The following is a 13,689-nucleotide window of genomic DNA, read 5'->3' on the forward strand; positions in this document are numbered from 1 at the left end:
TCGCCCAGCCCTGGGGCGATAGGGGCCTGTCGCCCGTTGGGGGGGCGACAGGCCCTCCCCCCCCCCCCCCCCCCCCCCGCCGTATGCCACCATTCCCTTTGTGATTTGAGCCTAAAAATTCAGAAAAAAAGCCAGCCCTAGCCGCCATTATGAAAAAAAACTGGAGTGGTTGCCGTGTTTTCACATCTTTTTGAAATTGTGGAAGTGCACTGCTATTGGGTCACATATGTCTGGGCAAAGAATGCGATATTTGGGAATTCCGTGATCGCCGTGCTGAGCAGTGGCAACTTGTGATCTCGTACTCGCAGCTAGATACACTATAGTTCCTATTTTGAGCTATTCGAACGTGTAGTCGTCCTCATCGTCGGCGGGATCTCGGCCGCTAACTCCTACCGCACCTAACTTGTCCTTCATTAAATCACAGAAAAAAATCGCAAGAACTTCCCTTATTTAACGAGCATTATGGAACCCCCAAACATAACAAGTTCACATCAATAGTATCTATAGAAACAAATGACAAGTAAATTAGCACAATCATAAACATCGGATACAAATAAGAGGTCCACAACTATCTCATTACAAATAAATATCAGATATATCTAACCACCCCCTAGGGCGTCGGACCCTCTTAGCCCTCTGCTGGGCACGGACATGGCCCTCGGAGTAGGTGAGAACATCCGGAGAGCTCACCTGTCGCTCAGGACGCGCAAGGGGCTGCGGTGTCTGCTGCTGAGAGATCCCAAGTGGTGCTCCTCCTAGCAGTGAATACCCCAAGACATCGGGGTCACCTTGCGCGGCAGGCTCTTCTGGAGACAAGCTGTCGAAGTCGTCTAAGGTTAAGGTCTCGTTATCTGGTCGAAAGGAGGAAGAAGAAGGTCCGGCGCCCGCATCGGGGTAGAATCCTACGCAAAAATGTGGATGTTAGCGTACGCTCGTATATTTTGTCATGACATGTAGAAACCGAAATACGAAACATAAACTAACCTGTGTAGGCCGGTATCTGTGGCCCCGGTACCATCCCTGGATACGGTCCGCCAACTGGTGCTGTCCCTCTAAACATTCCAGTATGGCCGAACGCAGTAGCTGGATCGTATCCTGTATGTGATATTAGTAAATATGTAGGAACACTTGATGTAATTTTAAAGAGTTATGTACGTTACCTGCACTTGGGAAGAACTGCGACGTCGGCCCGTGCACGGTCGACGGACACGGGAACGACGACGAGGCCTGAGACGACCCGTGGCTGTCTTCGTACTGCACACGAGTTCCGAAGTTGTGCGCTACCTGACGCAACTGATCACGCTGCCTCGACCATGCCTCTGTCTGCTCAAACTGGGTCATTGGGGATCCGGCACGTACCCTCGTCAAGTAAGTCGAGCAGTCCGTCTCCATCATGTTGCAAAGACGAAGCTGCATCAATTCAGTAAAGGTACAGTTAGAAACACATGAATTATCTTATGAATATGATTATATATATATATATATATATATATATATATATATATATATATATATATATATATATATATATATATGCAAATATGATCAAGAGACTCACCGCGCCAGCTAGTGCCTCCATGTGGTGCCGGGCATAGCCATCCTGAGGCCTCGCCTGGTGTGGCTGCGGGTGAGTGTCACCAAAAACCAGACGAGCCCGAGTCCGGGGTAAGTACCAGGTGAGGTAAGCCCTAAAAGGGCTATCTGCGTGTGGTCCTGTTGGATGGACCAAGTGCTCGTTTCCCTGTTCCCATTGGTCCACCCACGGCTGGATCTTGGTGAGCCAATCATCAGAGCACGGCAAGCCACTCCTTGACAACCTACAAAGTGGACCACGAAGAATCGTTAGATTCGACACGAATGTATGAGCCAAGTTCATTCATAATTACCTGTGGTCCTGGCGACTGACACGCTCCAACGCGATGGGCACCGGAAACTCCTGGCGCTGCCCAAACTGTCTCCTGACTCTCCAGGGGCAATATACCTCAACCGCGATGTCATAAACCAGGACGGCGGAAGTAAGCCACAGGCTCGCATTCGTGGAGCAGTGCGAAGACAGGCCTGCTGGTGCACGGGTAGCCACAGCCTCTGGGCTGTAAGGCTCCCAGACAACGTCCTCGGGCGTCAGCATGTCGAGCTCCGAAACAAACTCAGGATATGCGCGTCTAACCCGCGCATGTGCCCAGGACCTCTGCATTCCGAATAAGTAAAATTGAAAGTGCGCTAATACATCATGTAACAATGAATAACAAAATTAGGTTTGCGAACATACCTGACGCTAGATCCAGATAGTTCCCATAGTGGGCTTCTCGTCCTCCTCGTCACCATACATGCACCCGTGGTAAGGCTCGTGGCTGACCAAGGGGCGACCAACGGCTAGCCTCTCGTACGACCAAAACTGTAGCAGTAGTGGGCACCCTGACAGGATAGCGTTCCCATGTGTCTTCATGCACCCATCGCAAAGTCCACGGTAAGTGGCTGCAAATACCGCCTCACCCCAGCTGTAGGGCGGTATGTCCTCGTCCCCATCCGCAATCTCCCGTGCATACGGAAGGAGAATCCTATCGACCGAGTTGCCATGAGTGTTGTTGAACATGATGTAACCAAACAACCAAAGTAGGTACGCCTCCAGCGATCTGGTCACACTGTACTCGTCGGCATCCGCTGCCAACAAGGCAGGCTGCATAAACAATTAAGATTAATGGTTTCAACTGGCAATGGAACATGTGAATTGTAACAATTAAATTTATATATGCAATGAATACGTACTGTAAACTGTAGGAACCAGGTCTTCGAAGGACCTGATGCTCGCGGGTGCGGGTTGATCGGACCTGCTTCGTCCACGCGGTCAACCAGGGCAAAACGGGCCTCCAGCTCATCCTTCCACGAGGCCGCCACCACACGCGGACCTACAGCCTCCCCGACGATAGGGAGGCCGAGGAGGTAGGCCACGTCCTGCAGCGTAGGAGTCATCTCCCCACACGGGAGGTGGAACGTGTGTGTCTCCGGCCTCCATCTGTCAACGAGCGCCGTCAGGAGGGATCGGTCGAGCTGAATAGGCCCAACCTCGACAAGACGGCTCAGAACCAGTAGGCCGGCCTCACGTAACCTGCAAAAAAACAAAAAATGTCGAAACAAAGGAATACCGACGAATACAAAAGTGATAAACAATAATATTTCATTACATACCGGTCACACCAATCGTGGTGTATAGAGATCGACTCGCCGGGTGGACGAGGACGTAGCACCTCTAGGGCTCGGTGCTCAACAGCTGCAAAGTAAGACCTGTGGCTCGAGTCGATCACTGGGTCTAGCAAGGAGTCCATCTCCATACCTGCATTCAAAAATATATGAAAACACATAGGTAAATATATATTTCATACAAACTGGACACATAAATACAATAATACTTCATTACATACCTGCCATGTTTCATTACTACATATTACAAATAATGAAATAAAATTGTGGATCATGACACCGAATGCCTTCCACGAGCAATTCTCGCCGATGCTCGTCTGAACGTAGGAGGTGATCCATCTCTGGGATTTCCGGAAGGACCGACGTCAGCAGCATCGTGAAGTGCATTCTGAGGACACTTCTTATAGTTGTGACTCAATGCTCCACATTGGCTGCAACGCTTTTGTGCCTTGCTTGCTTCCGACTCGTCCATACCATTCCGAATACGACGTGTCTGACGGCGGCCTTTGCCTTTCTTAGTGGCTGGATCAGGAATAAACATCTTATTCTCATTATCCTGAGTGAAAGGCCCCACAATTCCAATCCCGTATACCTCATGTCCCCATGTGGATACAGCTGCTTCCTTGCTAAAGTACGGTGAAACAAATAGTCCTGGCTGTAACGCAGACTCTGCACATGCCGCAATGAGATGGGAGCATGGCATATGCAATAACTTAGGCTTCATGCAGGAGCAGAAGGCTTTGCCATCAACTGCAATCAAACTCTCCTGTACCACCCTATCTCTACGGATACCACGACCACTTCTATCCTTGCATAGAACCTCAAATCTATGCTCCATTGTACCTGTGGATATGACGCGGTGCAGTTTGGCCTTTTCAATCTTCTCTTGCATATATTGTCACTCTTTTGCAAAACTGAATTTGGGGGTTGTTGATGTTTATGCTTGCAGTCGTGTAACGCTCTCTGAAATACTTCATGCACCCATACATGATGAACCCAACAATTCCCACAAGTGGAAAGGCACGACAAGAACGCATAACCATATTGAAACACTCTGCATGGTTCGTTGTCTGAATACCATACCGTATTCCGTTGGTATCATAAAGGAATGACCATTTCTCCTTAGGTGCATCTCGAATCCAGTGTGAAAATGGCTTCTCAATTGAATCCCTAGCCTCTGCAGCCTGACTCGTGCCTGCTCCTGATGCCCTTACCTTCACTAGCTCTGCAGTCAACTGATTAAGCATCTGCCATAATGCATTGAATTTTCTCTGTTGATTTTGGGTGCACAACCTCTTAAACAGGTTTTTAAGATCCTTGTTCTTGAAGTGTTCATAGAAGTTTGCACCCATATACCTAATGCACCACCTGTTTTGGACATCAGGCCATAATGGAGGCGTTGTCGCAGTTCCACGTTGCAATTTCAGTATTGATTGCAGGATACCTGCATGCCTATCACTAATAAGGCACACATCTGGACGTGCAGCAACAACATGAATCTTCACTCGTTCAAGAAACTAATACCAACTGTCTATGTTCTCATTCTCAACAAATGCAAATGCGAGCGGAACAATTTGGTTGTTGCAATCTACACCGATTGCGGTGAGTATCTGACCTTTATACCTTCCAGTCAAAAATGTGCCATCAATGCAGATCACCGGAAGACAAAACTGAAATGCTCTAACACAAGCACCTATGCAAAAGAAGGCTCGTTGTATAATTCTTTGTCCCCTAGTCACGGCTGGTACAAGGTATGTGTCATAAAAGCTTCCAGGATTTCTAGCAGCAACCTGGGATAACATACGAGGTAGGTAATCATATGATGCCTCGTATGTGCCGAACTGCATCTCGAACACCCTTTGTTTAGCCCGCCATGCCTTCAAATAACTGATGGTGTACTGGTAAGTCTGCTCAATGTGTCGAACAATCATTTTTGGCTCATAATTTAGGTTGTCCATAATAAACTCATACATTTGCTTTGCAACAAAGTCGCATGATATATTGCGATGCGAGGGAAGAACTTCTGACAGCAAACAAGTGTGCTCTGTGACAATGGAACATTTCCAGTTTGACTTTCATTTTCCCTTGAATGTATGTACTCGCCATGGACATCCAGCATTCACACACTTCACCTCATATTCTTTACTGCCAGACTTTACGACTCTGAATTCTCATTTCAATGAGATTGCCCATAGTCTCACAGCATCTTTTACGGCTTCAATGTTTGGATATGTTGCACCTTGCACTACCTCGTTCCCTCTGTACTCCCACTCCTGATTTCGTACATCTTCTGCGACATGACTGCCAAAACCATGCTCTTTCCACTCTTTTGGCAATGAGTACTGCTCGTCATCAGATGAGTCCTCATATTCTTCCATCTCTATTGCGGTTTGGTCTTCTGCCTCCATCTCGTCCACAATGCTATGTATCCTCTCTCCCTCATCAGCAAGGCCCCGTGGTCCCATGTTTTGGTTCTCTGTCTCTTCTGACTCATCTTGCTCAACATAATTGGTCTCTCTTTGAATACTCGGAGTTCCTTGATCTGCACAATGTTGGATTTCATTTTGTGTCTTCTCCTGAATTTGAACAAGAATGGCCAGAGGCCACCCACGCTCTAGAGCTGCTTGCATGTACTTCTGCCAGTCATCAGTGCTATGTATCATCATTAATTCCCATAATTCACTTTCTACCTCCCAATCAACAAGAGACTGGACAGTGATCACATGTGTCAACGGATCAACATGGAACCCACGCTGCAGCCACTTACATATGGAACCAAAACTCCTTTCCAGAGGTTTATCTATGCCGCTAGATGTGCGCTTAAAGGCAGAAAGATCTACTCCATTTGGCCCATACATAACATTATATTCACCATAAAATACTTGAAACTGCATCTTGCTCGACATATCTGTATATCACATAATACTTATCGAGTTATACTCTTTACTTCACTACCTTATTCAATAATCCGTAAAAACTAAGTATGAAATTCAACTACAACGTATAAGTATTCATAACTACGTGATGACACTCAAATTCTATACTGCATATGCCAAATTCTATTCTAAATCATAATTAATTTATAAACACGTTTCTAATAGTACTGCAATTGTAATAATAAATGCGTAGAACTAATTTTCTAAACTAATTTACTACTACGTAACTACAAACTAAAGTATCATTGAACTCCTACTTAAATGGTTCTACTATAGCACTAATTAAATTAAATTATTTACCCCTACTTAAATTACTCATATTTAAATACGTAGTACTTAAATGAAAAAATATATAATCTAAATATACTAACCTGCAGATCACAAGTGCTGAATCCGACAGGGCTTCGCCGCTTTCCTTCTCCTAACTCCTCTCGTTTTTTCTGGATTTTTTGTGGAATTTTCGGGCTCAAATGAGGAGGGAAGGGGAGGGCTGGAGCTTTTATAGGGGGTTACCCCGGTCGCCCGCGGGGGGGGGGGGGGGGGGGGGGCGACAGACCCCCCTGTCGCGCCGTGGGCTGGGCCCAGCGGCGGTCGCCCGTGAGCTGGGCGACAGGCCCCTGTCGCCCGTTGGGGGGGCGACAGGGCCTTTTTTTTTCCCAGGGACCTCATTACGAATTTGAAAAAAAAATTTACACTTTGGGCCTGTCGCCCTATGGGAGGGCGACCGGGGTATATTTTTGAAATTTTCCAAAACGGACATATATTTTTGAAATTCTAATTTTTTTTAAATATAAAAAAGAAAAAACCACAAGGCGTGGCCTTCTAGGCTCACATTACAGCATCGGCCCAAGCTTTAGCCATACGGCCATATCGGCCCAAGCTTGGCATGCGGACCTCCAAGACTAATTCTTTCTGAGTCCAAATAGTTGGTCAACATTTTGACCACGAATAAGGGTAGCGGCAAGTGAATCCGCCTTGCCTTTGCCTGCCAAACCCCCAGGCAAGTTGTCAGCTTCCAAATTCGGATTCCTGAAGAACATCGGTCAGGCAGAGCTCCCGGTAGGTGCAGTGCAGGCAGTAGGTAAAACAAGTACTACTCGCCTGGACTCGTTGCTTGCATTGGTCAAACTACATATTCCTGTAATCGTAATCCTGTCACCAGTTCACACGCACGGACTTTTTATTTACGACCCGAGAGGCGAATGGTTCAGCGGTATGTGTTTTTTTTCAATCGATCAGTTCACGCCTCACTGTCAGAATTTTGGAGGTCAAACGAAGATTTCCTGCATTGGCTGTGTTTAGTTGCAAAAAGAATGCGAAAAGTACTGTAGCACTTTTTTGTTTGTATGTGGTAAATATTGTCCTACCATAGACTAACTAGGCTTAAAAGATTCATCTCGCAATGTACATCAAAACTATGCAATTATTTTTTTATTTACCTACATTTAGTACTTCATGCATGGATCATTTGTTATATTTAATGTTTCGATGTGATGGAAAATTTGGAGGAGTTGAGGGAACTAAACACAACCGTTCCTGCAAAAGTGACGTTTCTTCTTGTCCCTCTGCATCATCCTTGGCTCCTTGCTGGGTCAACTTCAACCTGGACCAGGTCATCCTGCAGGCCGCTACTACTAGCCCTAGCCCCCAACCAACTCCGCTGAATTCTCCGGCTGACAAATCAGCGATCGCCGGGGCCGCAGCGCCCAGTTTCAGTGCGCCGCGCGCATGCGGGGGTTTCGTTGTTCACCCACCTCGCTCGCTTGCCGCCGCCGATGACCAACCACCGGCGGCCAGGGCCAGGCCACCACCGAATGGAGCAACCACCGGCGGCCAGGGCCAGGCCACCACCGAATGGAGAGAGAGAAAATTGCAAAAATAAGACTCCAGTCGTTGCGCTTCATATATTTGCCATTTCAAATATTTTTATTATAAAAATAGAACTCCAAACATCAACCACTTGATTGTACTGCCGCTTTGCCATTTCAAACACCACCGAATGGAGCCAAGACCCTTTTGCACCTATGTGATTTTGCTGCACCACGTCGACTGCCTCCGTTTGAACTATAGCTGGGGACGCAGCCGCCCTGGGCGCTGCTGGCGCCGGGCACGCCACCGCCCTCAGCAGCTCTAGAATCGCCATTGCCATCATCTGTATCGACGGTTGAAGAAATAGCTATATCAATATTAGCAATGTGAGGCCCTGATCGCTCTGTCAATGTGAGGCTCGAGACTGGGCAGCTGATCAGTGCTAGCACTAAAGACATACGCAAGTGCTAAAGACATCAATCTTGTAGAGCAGAGCTTGAGTGAGTTGTGTGGCCGTGTTAATGTCCCAATCCAACCGGCAGGTGTGTTTTTTTTCTTTGTTGGTTGTGCCCATTCTAGGTGTTGTTTCTTCTTTTTAATATAATCGGCAGTTCTCCTATCTAGTTCGTTTAAAAAAAATAAAAAAATAAAGACATCAATCTTACCGGAGGAAGCCTGGCGGAGGATGGCTGAGTGGGCTCCTCCCAACCCTCGAGCCGGCGGCCTCGGAGGCTCGGACAAGGCCGGCGCTGATCGGACCCTCAGTACTCCACTGCCACGCCGCGGACAACGACGTCGACGACGCCAGCAGCAACGGCAAGGGTCGCCCCACGACGCGGCCGGGCGTGGTGGCAGACATCGAGGTGGCCTTATGGGTGCCGGCGCCAGCCAGGGCCGGCGGGCAGGAGCGCGGCGCAAGAGGCGCCGGAGGCCGGGGCTGGGACTGGGACGTCGGGTTCCATGGCGCCGGCCCTAGTTTCGCGAGGCGATGAACACGCGATCGGGATTCGGGAGAACACAGATGTTGCCGGCCCTAAGCGATGTGTTCATCGACGTGTGCTGCAGCCAGAGTCAAACGGAGGCAATCGACGTTTGGTGCAGCAAAATCACAAAGGGGCAAAAGGGTCTTTTCACACTCCAAATACATCAAAAAGGAAAAAGAAAAGAGAGGAAATACACAAAATGACAATACAATTAAGTGGTTGATGTTTGAAGTCATATTTTTACGATGACGATGTTTGCAATGGCAAATATGCGAAGCGCAACGATTGGAATCTTATTTTTGCAATTTTCTCATGGAGCAAGGGGATCTCTTCGGCGGATTCGTTTGTGTTATGCAAGATAGGATAAGTTGGAATAAGCTGAAAGTAGACAAGCAGACCGCCGGAATAAGATTGCAAATATTATTTGGCCATCAATTTCTTTTTTTTTTTGGCCATCGCTTTCAATAAAATTATATTAGACATGCTCCAATTAATTTTGTCGAAGCAACTTCTCCCAAGGATAACAAACATAAGCGGTTTATTATTAGGTCTACAAGATGCTGATTTGACCATCACTTTAGATAAAAATACATTAATCCAAATGATAAAACATATGTATTGTAAAAATCCTTTTCATCAGCTTTTTTTACAAAACTATTTATATTTTTTTGAACTCTCATTTTTATTTATTTATATTTCTCGCTACTTATGGCCAAGTGAAATATAATCAGTTTAACTTTAAGATAAATCTTAAACTATGTTATTTATGTGACAGTATATATGCTCCATATAACATAGAGTCAAGCCAAGTTGTGGGACTGGAGATGATCGAGAAGTAATGTGGTCAAACAAAATGTTTAGCGCCTGATGATAAGAAAACCTAGCAAAATTTGCATTTCCCCACCTGGTGTAGCAGCACTGCAGCACTACTTATTTTGTAGATAATCTTGAGATATGGTTTGGGAGCCCAGACAGATAGACCAAAATAATTTAACGTGTGCAAATAGTATAACGCACTCTAGCAGGAGGGTGCTTGAGTTTGTTTAAGAAATATTTAAATACTACAGTAGTAGTCTAATGGATGTGTTGAAAAGTATGAAACAGTCGTGCATTTTTTGAATTATAAATACTACAACTAGCTCCTGTCCGGCCACTTGAATTGACTAGCTAGCTAGCTAGCTCGAAAATGAAGCGAGACTTCGTTGCGAGGGCAATGGTAGATCATGCGGCGATTAGCTAGTAGTTTGACTGATCGGAAGCGTTCGATCGGTTGGTGTGGACTGGCCGGGCTGCTAGCTCTTCCAACAGTTCATGGGTGGTTTCGCCGAAACACGCGTGCCCAGGACCTGTCGTGCACGACTCCGGGATGCAACGCACGGCCGGGTCGCTCTCGAACTCCCCCGTCACCTACCCACTCTCCCGAATTACCCGGTCGGTAACTAACTGCCAAGACGTCCCTTTGGGTAAACCTGCAGAGTCCATTTTCCTCGTCGCAACCCATTCCCGAGTCCCGATCAGTCATCATCAGCTCACGATTTTGCTCGGCGAATGACCAGTTCCGGCGAAGTTTCAGTGAAAGCAGAACGCCTCTCGACGTCGCCTCGTCAGTGACGGTGCCGGGTAGGGGTGGCAAAGGGTCAAACATTTTAAATTAGAAAATTTAAGAGCCGAGTTCTTAAAGGGTCGGACTCTAATCTTATATAATTTTGAACTAAATAATTTAAAGATTTTGTTAGGCTATGAAGAGGCCACTAGCGCCATAGCCTATTACCACCCCTAGTGCCGGGTAAGAGCAAGTATAGTAGGAGATGGAGAGCCGGCGTAGAATCCTACGTGGAAAGAAAAAGTAGGAACGAGCAACTCGCCAGACAGCGACTGACAGTGGGCGAGTACACATTTGAGCAACTTCTATTTTGAGCAACTTCTATTGGTGGACGCTTGTTGCTGGGCAATAAAATTCTGGGGCCCACCACCACCCCGCCCACCTTTATAGGTGGCCAAACGGGCGGCCCGGCCCGGCCCGGCACAGGCCCGTCTAAGCACGGCCTGTTTAGGCACGACCCGCTTAAGCACGAAAATATTAACGGGCCGTGCCGTACCTGCCCATGGGCTGAAGTGCCGGCCCAGGCACGGCCCGAAATTGATTTAATCGGGCCAGGCCGGCCCGTTTGGCTCGGCAGCCCGGCGGCCCGAAAATGTTTAAATAGAGTTTGATAATGGATAACATAGTATTTAAACGGGCCTATCGTGCTACCCATCGGGCCGATCGGGCCGCCCTTTTTCGGGCCGTGCCTGGACGCGTCCATGGGCTGACAGTGAGGCCCAGGCACGGCCCGGCTATCGTGCCCGTGCCGGCCCGAGCCCAATAATATTCGGGCCGTGCCGTGCTCGGGTCGGGCTAATATGGGCCGGGCTTCGGGCCCCATGGGTATCGGGCCAAATGGCCATCTATACCCACCTTGCAGCCGGCAGTCGGCGGCTTTTATTAGCTCTGCTCGCATTCCCAGCAGTCTGCCGCCGCATCACTGCCTACTCGCACATCAAATGAACATGTGCAGAAAGGGATGGTGCACGGCGGCAGCTATGGACTTGGCGGCCGTGCTTCCTGTCCATCCAGAATCAGAGCGGGGCGCCAGTTTTTTTTTCTTCTATCCTGTATCCTCACCAACTCGCTGAATATTAAACGGCCAGCGCCGCCGCGAACCTCCTCGCGTGCGCTACCCAGTAAGCGCGCGTCGGTTTGAATTGACCGGAACAAAACTTGTTCCTGATCCTCAGAGAAAGGCATCGCCGCCGTTCGATTATTGCGGCTCGTCGGGCCTCTGCCTCCCTCACCAACTACCTCTCGGTCGCTCCCATGCAAGCGTCGTCCCCTATATATATCTTGGCACCCGATGCTACCTCATTCACCGCGCCGCTCCTCCATCGCTTCTCCTTCTCCACGCAGCTGATCGATCACTGTCCAGCACACCTGGCTAGCTGTTCAAGGACGTCGTGCAGATCCCTGAGCTGCTAGCGGCTGTGCAGCCAACAGTGTTGTTTTAATTAGCTACATATCCATCAACGTATTTAATCTAGGATCTCGATCGAGATCATGAAGATCACCGTGCAGTCCACCAAGGCCGTCAAGCCGGCCTACCCCGGCGGCGAGGCTCCGGCCGGCGCGCCGGGCGTCGTGCCGCTCACGGTGCTCGACAAGGCCAACTTCGACACGTACATCTCCGTCATCTACGCGTTCCGGCCCCCGGCCCCGGACAACGCCGCGCTCGAGGCGGGGCTCGCCCGGGTGCTGGTCGAGTACCGCGAGTGGGCGGGGCGGCTCGGCGTGGACGCCCAGGGGAACCGCGCCATCCTGCTCAACGACGAGGGCGCGCGGTTCGTCGAGGCCACCGCCGACGTCGCGCTTGACAGCGTCATGCCGCTCGAGCCCACGCCCGCGGTGCTCGCCCTGCACCCCAGCGGCGACGACGCCGTCGAGCTCATGCTCATCCAGGTCACCCGCTTCGCGTGCGGCTCCCTCGTCGTGGGGTTCACCACGCAGCACATCGTCGCCGACGGCCGCGCCACCGGCAACTTCTTCATCGCGTGGAGCCAGGCCACCCGCGGCGCGGCCCTGGACCCGGTCCCCGTCCACGACCGCGAGTCCTTCTTCAGGCCCCGCGACCCGCCGCTGGTGGAGTTCGAACACCGCGGCGTCGAGTTCAAGCCCTACGAGAAGCACGCGGTGGAGAGCCACGCCGGCGACGCGGAGGAGGAGGAGGAGGTCGTGGTCCAGAAGGTCCACTTCAGCCGGGAGTTCATCTCCAGGCTCAAGTCCCGGGCGTCGGCGGGCATGCCGCGGCCGTACAGCACGCTGCAGTGCGTGGTGGCGCACCTGTGGCGGTGCATGACGACGGCGCGCGGGCTGGACGAGGGCCAGTCCACCAGCGTGTGCATCGCCGTGGACGGGCGCGCGCGGATGAGCCCGCAGGTCCCCGACGGCTACACCGGCAACGTGGTGCTGTGGGCGCGGCCCACCGCCAGGGCCGGCGAGCTGGTGGCGAAGCCCCTGCAGCACGCGGTGGGGCTCATCAACCGGGAGGTGGCCCGGATCAACGACGGCTACTTCAAGTCGTTCATCGACTTCGCCAGCTCCGCGGCGGTGGACAAGGAGCGGCTGGTGGCGGCGGCCGACGCGGCCGAGATGGTGCTGAGCCCCGACATCGAGGTCGACAGCTGGCTGCGGATCCCGTTCTACGACCTCGACTTCGGCGGCGGCCGGCCCTTCTTCTTCATGCCCAGCTACCTGCCGGTGGAGGGCCTGCTCATCCTGCTGCCATCCTTCGTCGGGGACGGCAGCGTGGACGCCTACGTGCCGCTCTTCAGCCGCGACATGGACACCTTCAAGAACTGCTGCTACGCCATGGAATAGGCTGCCTGTTGTTTGTCCTATTGGTTGGTTCATTCGATTGCCAATGCTGTTTCTTTTTTTTTTCGGTGGCAAATTGCCGATGCTGTATAATTTTGGCAGAGACTAAATAAATAAATGAAATTTCGATAACCTGTTGCTCGATTCAGATTTGTCAATGCTCCATTGGTTACACAGCAATGTGCTCAAAGAAAGCCTACGAGATTCTCCTCACTAACTGCAAACGGGTCGGCACACGCACCCGCAGTTGGGTTGGGGAAAGGGAGAGCGAGAGAAGCGGGAGCGAACCGGGCCGCCTCAACCAGCTTAGCCCAGTGGATCAAATAATTAAATTCGAATGGGCCTGTATGAGTTT

The 13,689-nt window shown here is 50.1% G+C and overlaps 1 protein-coding gene across 1 annotated transcript; it reads left to right on the plus strand.

Annotated features, from left to right (window-relative positions):
* Positions 1-11,847: 11,847 nt before the first annotated feature.
* LOC120680692 (agmatine coumaroyltransferase-2-like) lies at positions 11,848-13,428 on the plus strand. Its single transcript, XM_039962201.1, has one exon. The coding sequence runs from the start codon at positions 12,021-12,023 to the stop codon at positions 13,335-13,337; it is 1,317 nt and encodes a 438-aa protein (XP_039818135.1). The 5' UTR covers positions 11,848-12,020; the 3' UTR covers positions 13,338-13,428.
* The last annotated feature ends 261 nt before the right edge of the window (positions 13,429-13,689 follow it).

Source organism: Panicum virgatum, chromosome 7N (genome assembly GCF_016808335.1).
Source record: "Panicum virgatum strain AP13 chromosome 7N, P.virgatum_v5, whole genome shotgun sequence".
NCBI lineage: Eukaryota > Viridiplantae > Streptophyta > Magnoliopsida > Poales > Poaceae > Panicum > Panicum virgatum.

Coding starts and splice junctions, on each gene's coding strand:
- LOC120680692 (XM_039962201.1), top strand. CDS start 12,021: ATGAAGATCACCGTGCAGTCCACCAAGGCCGTCAAGCCGGCCTACCCC.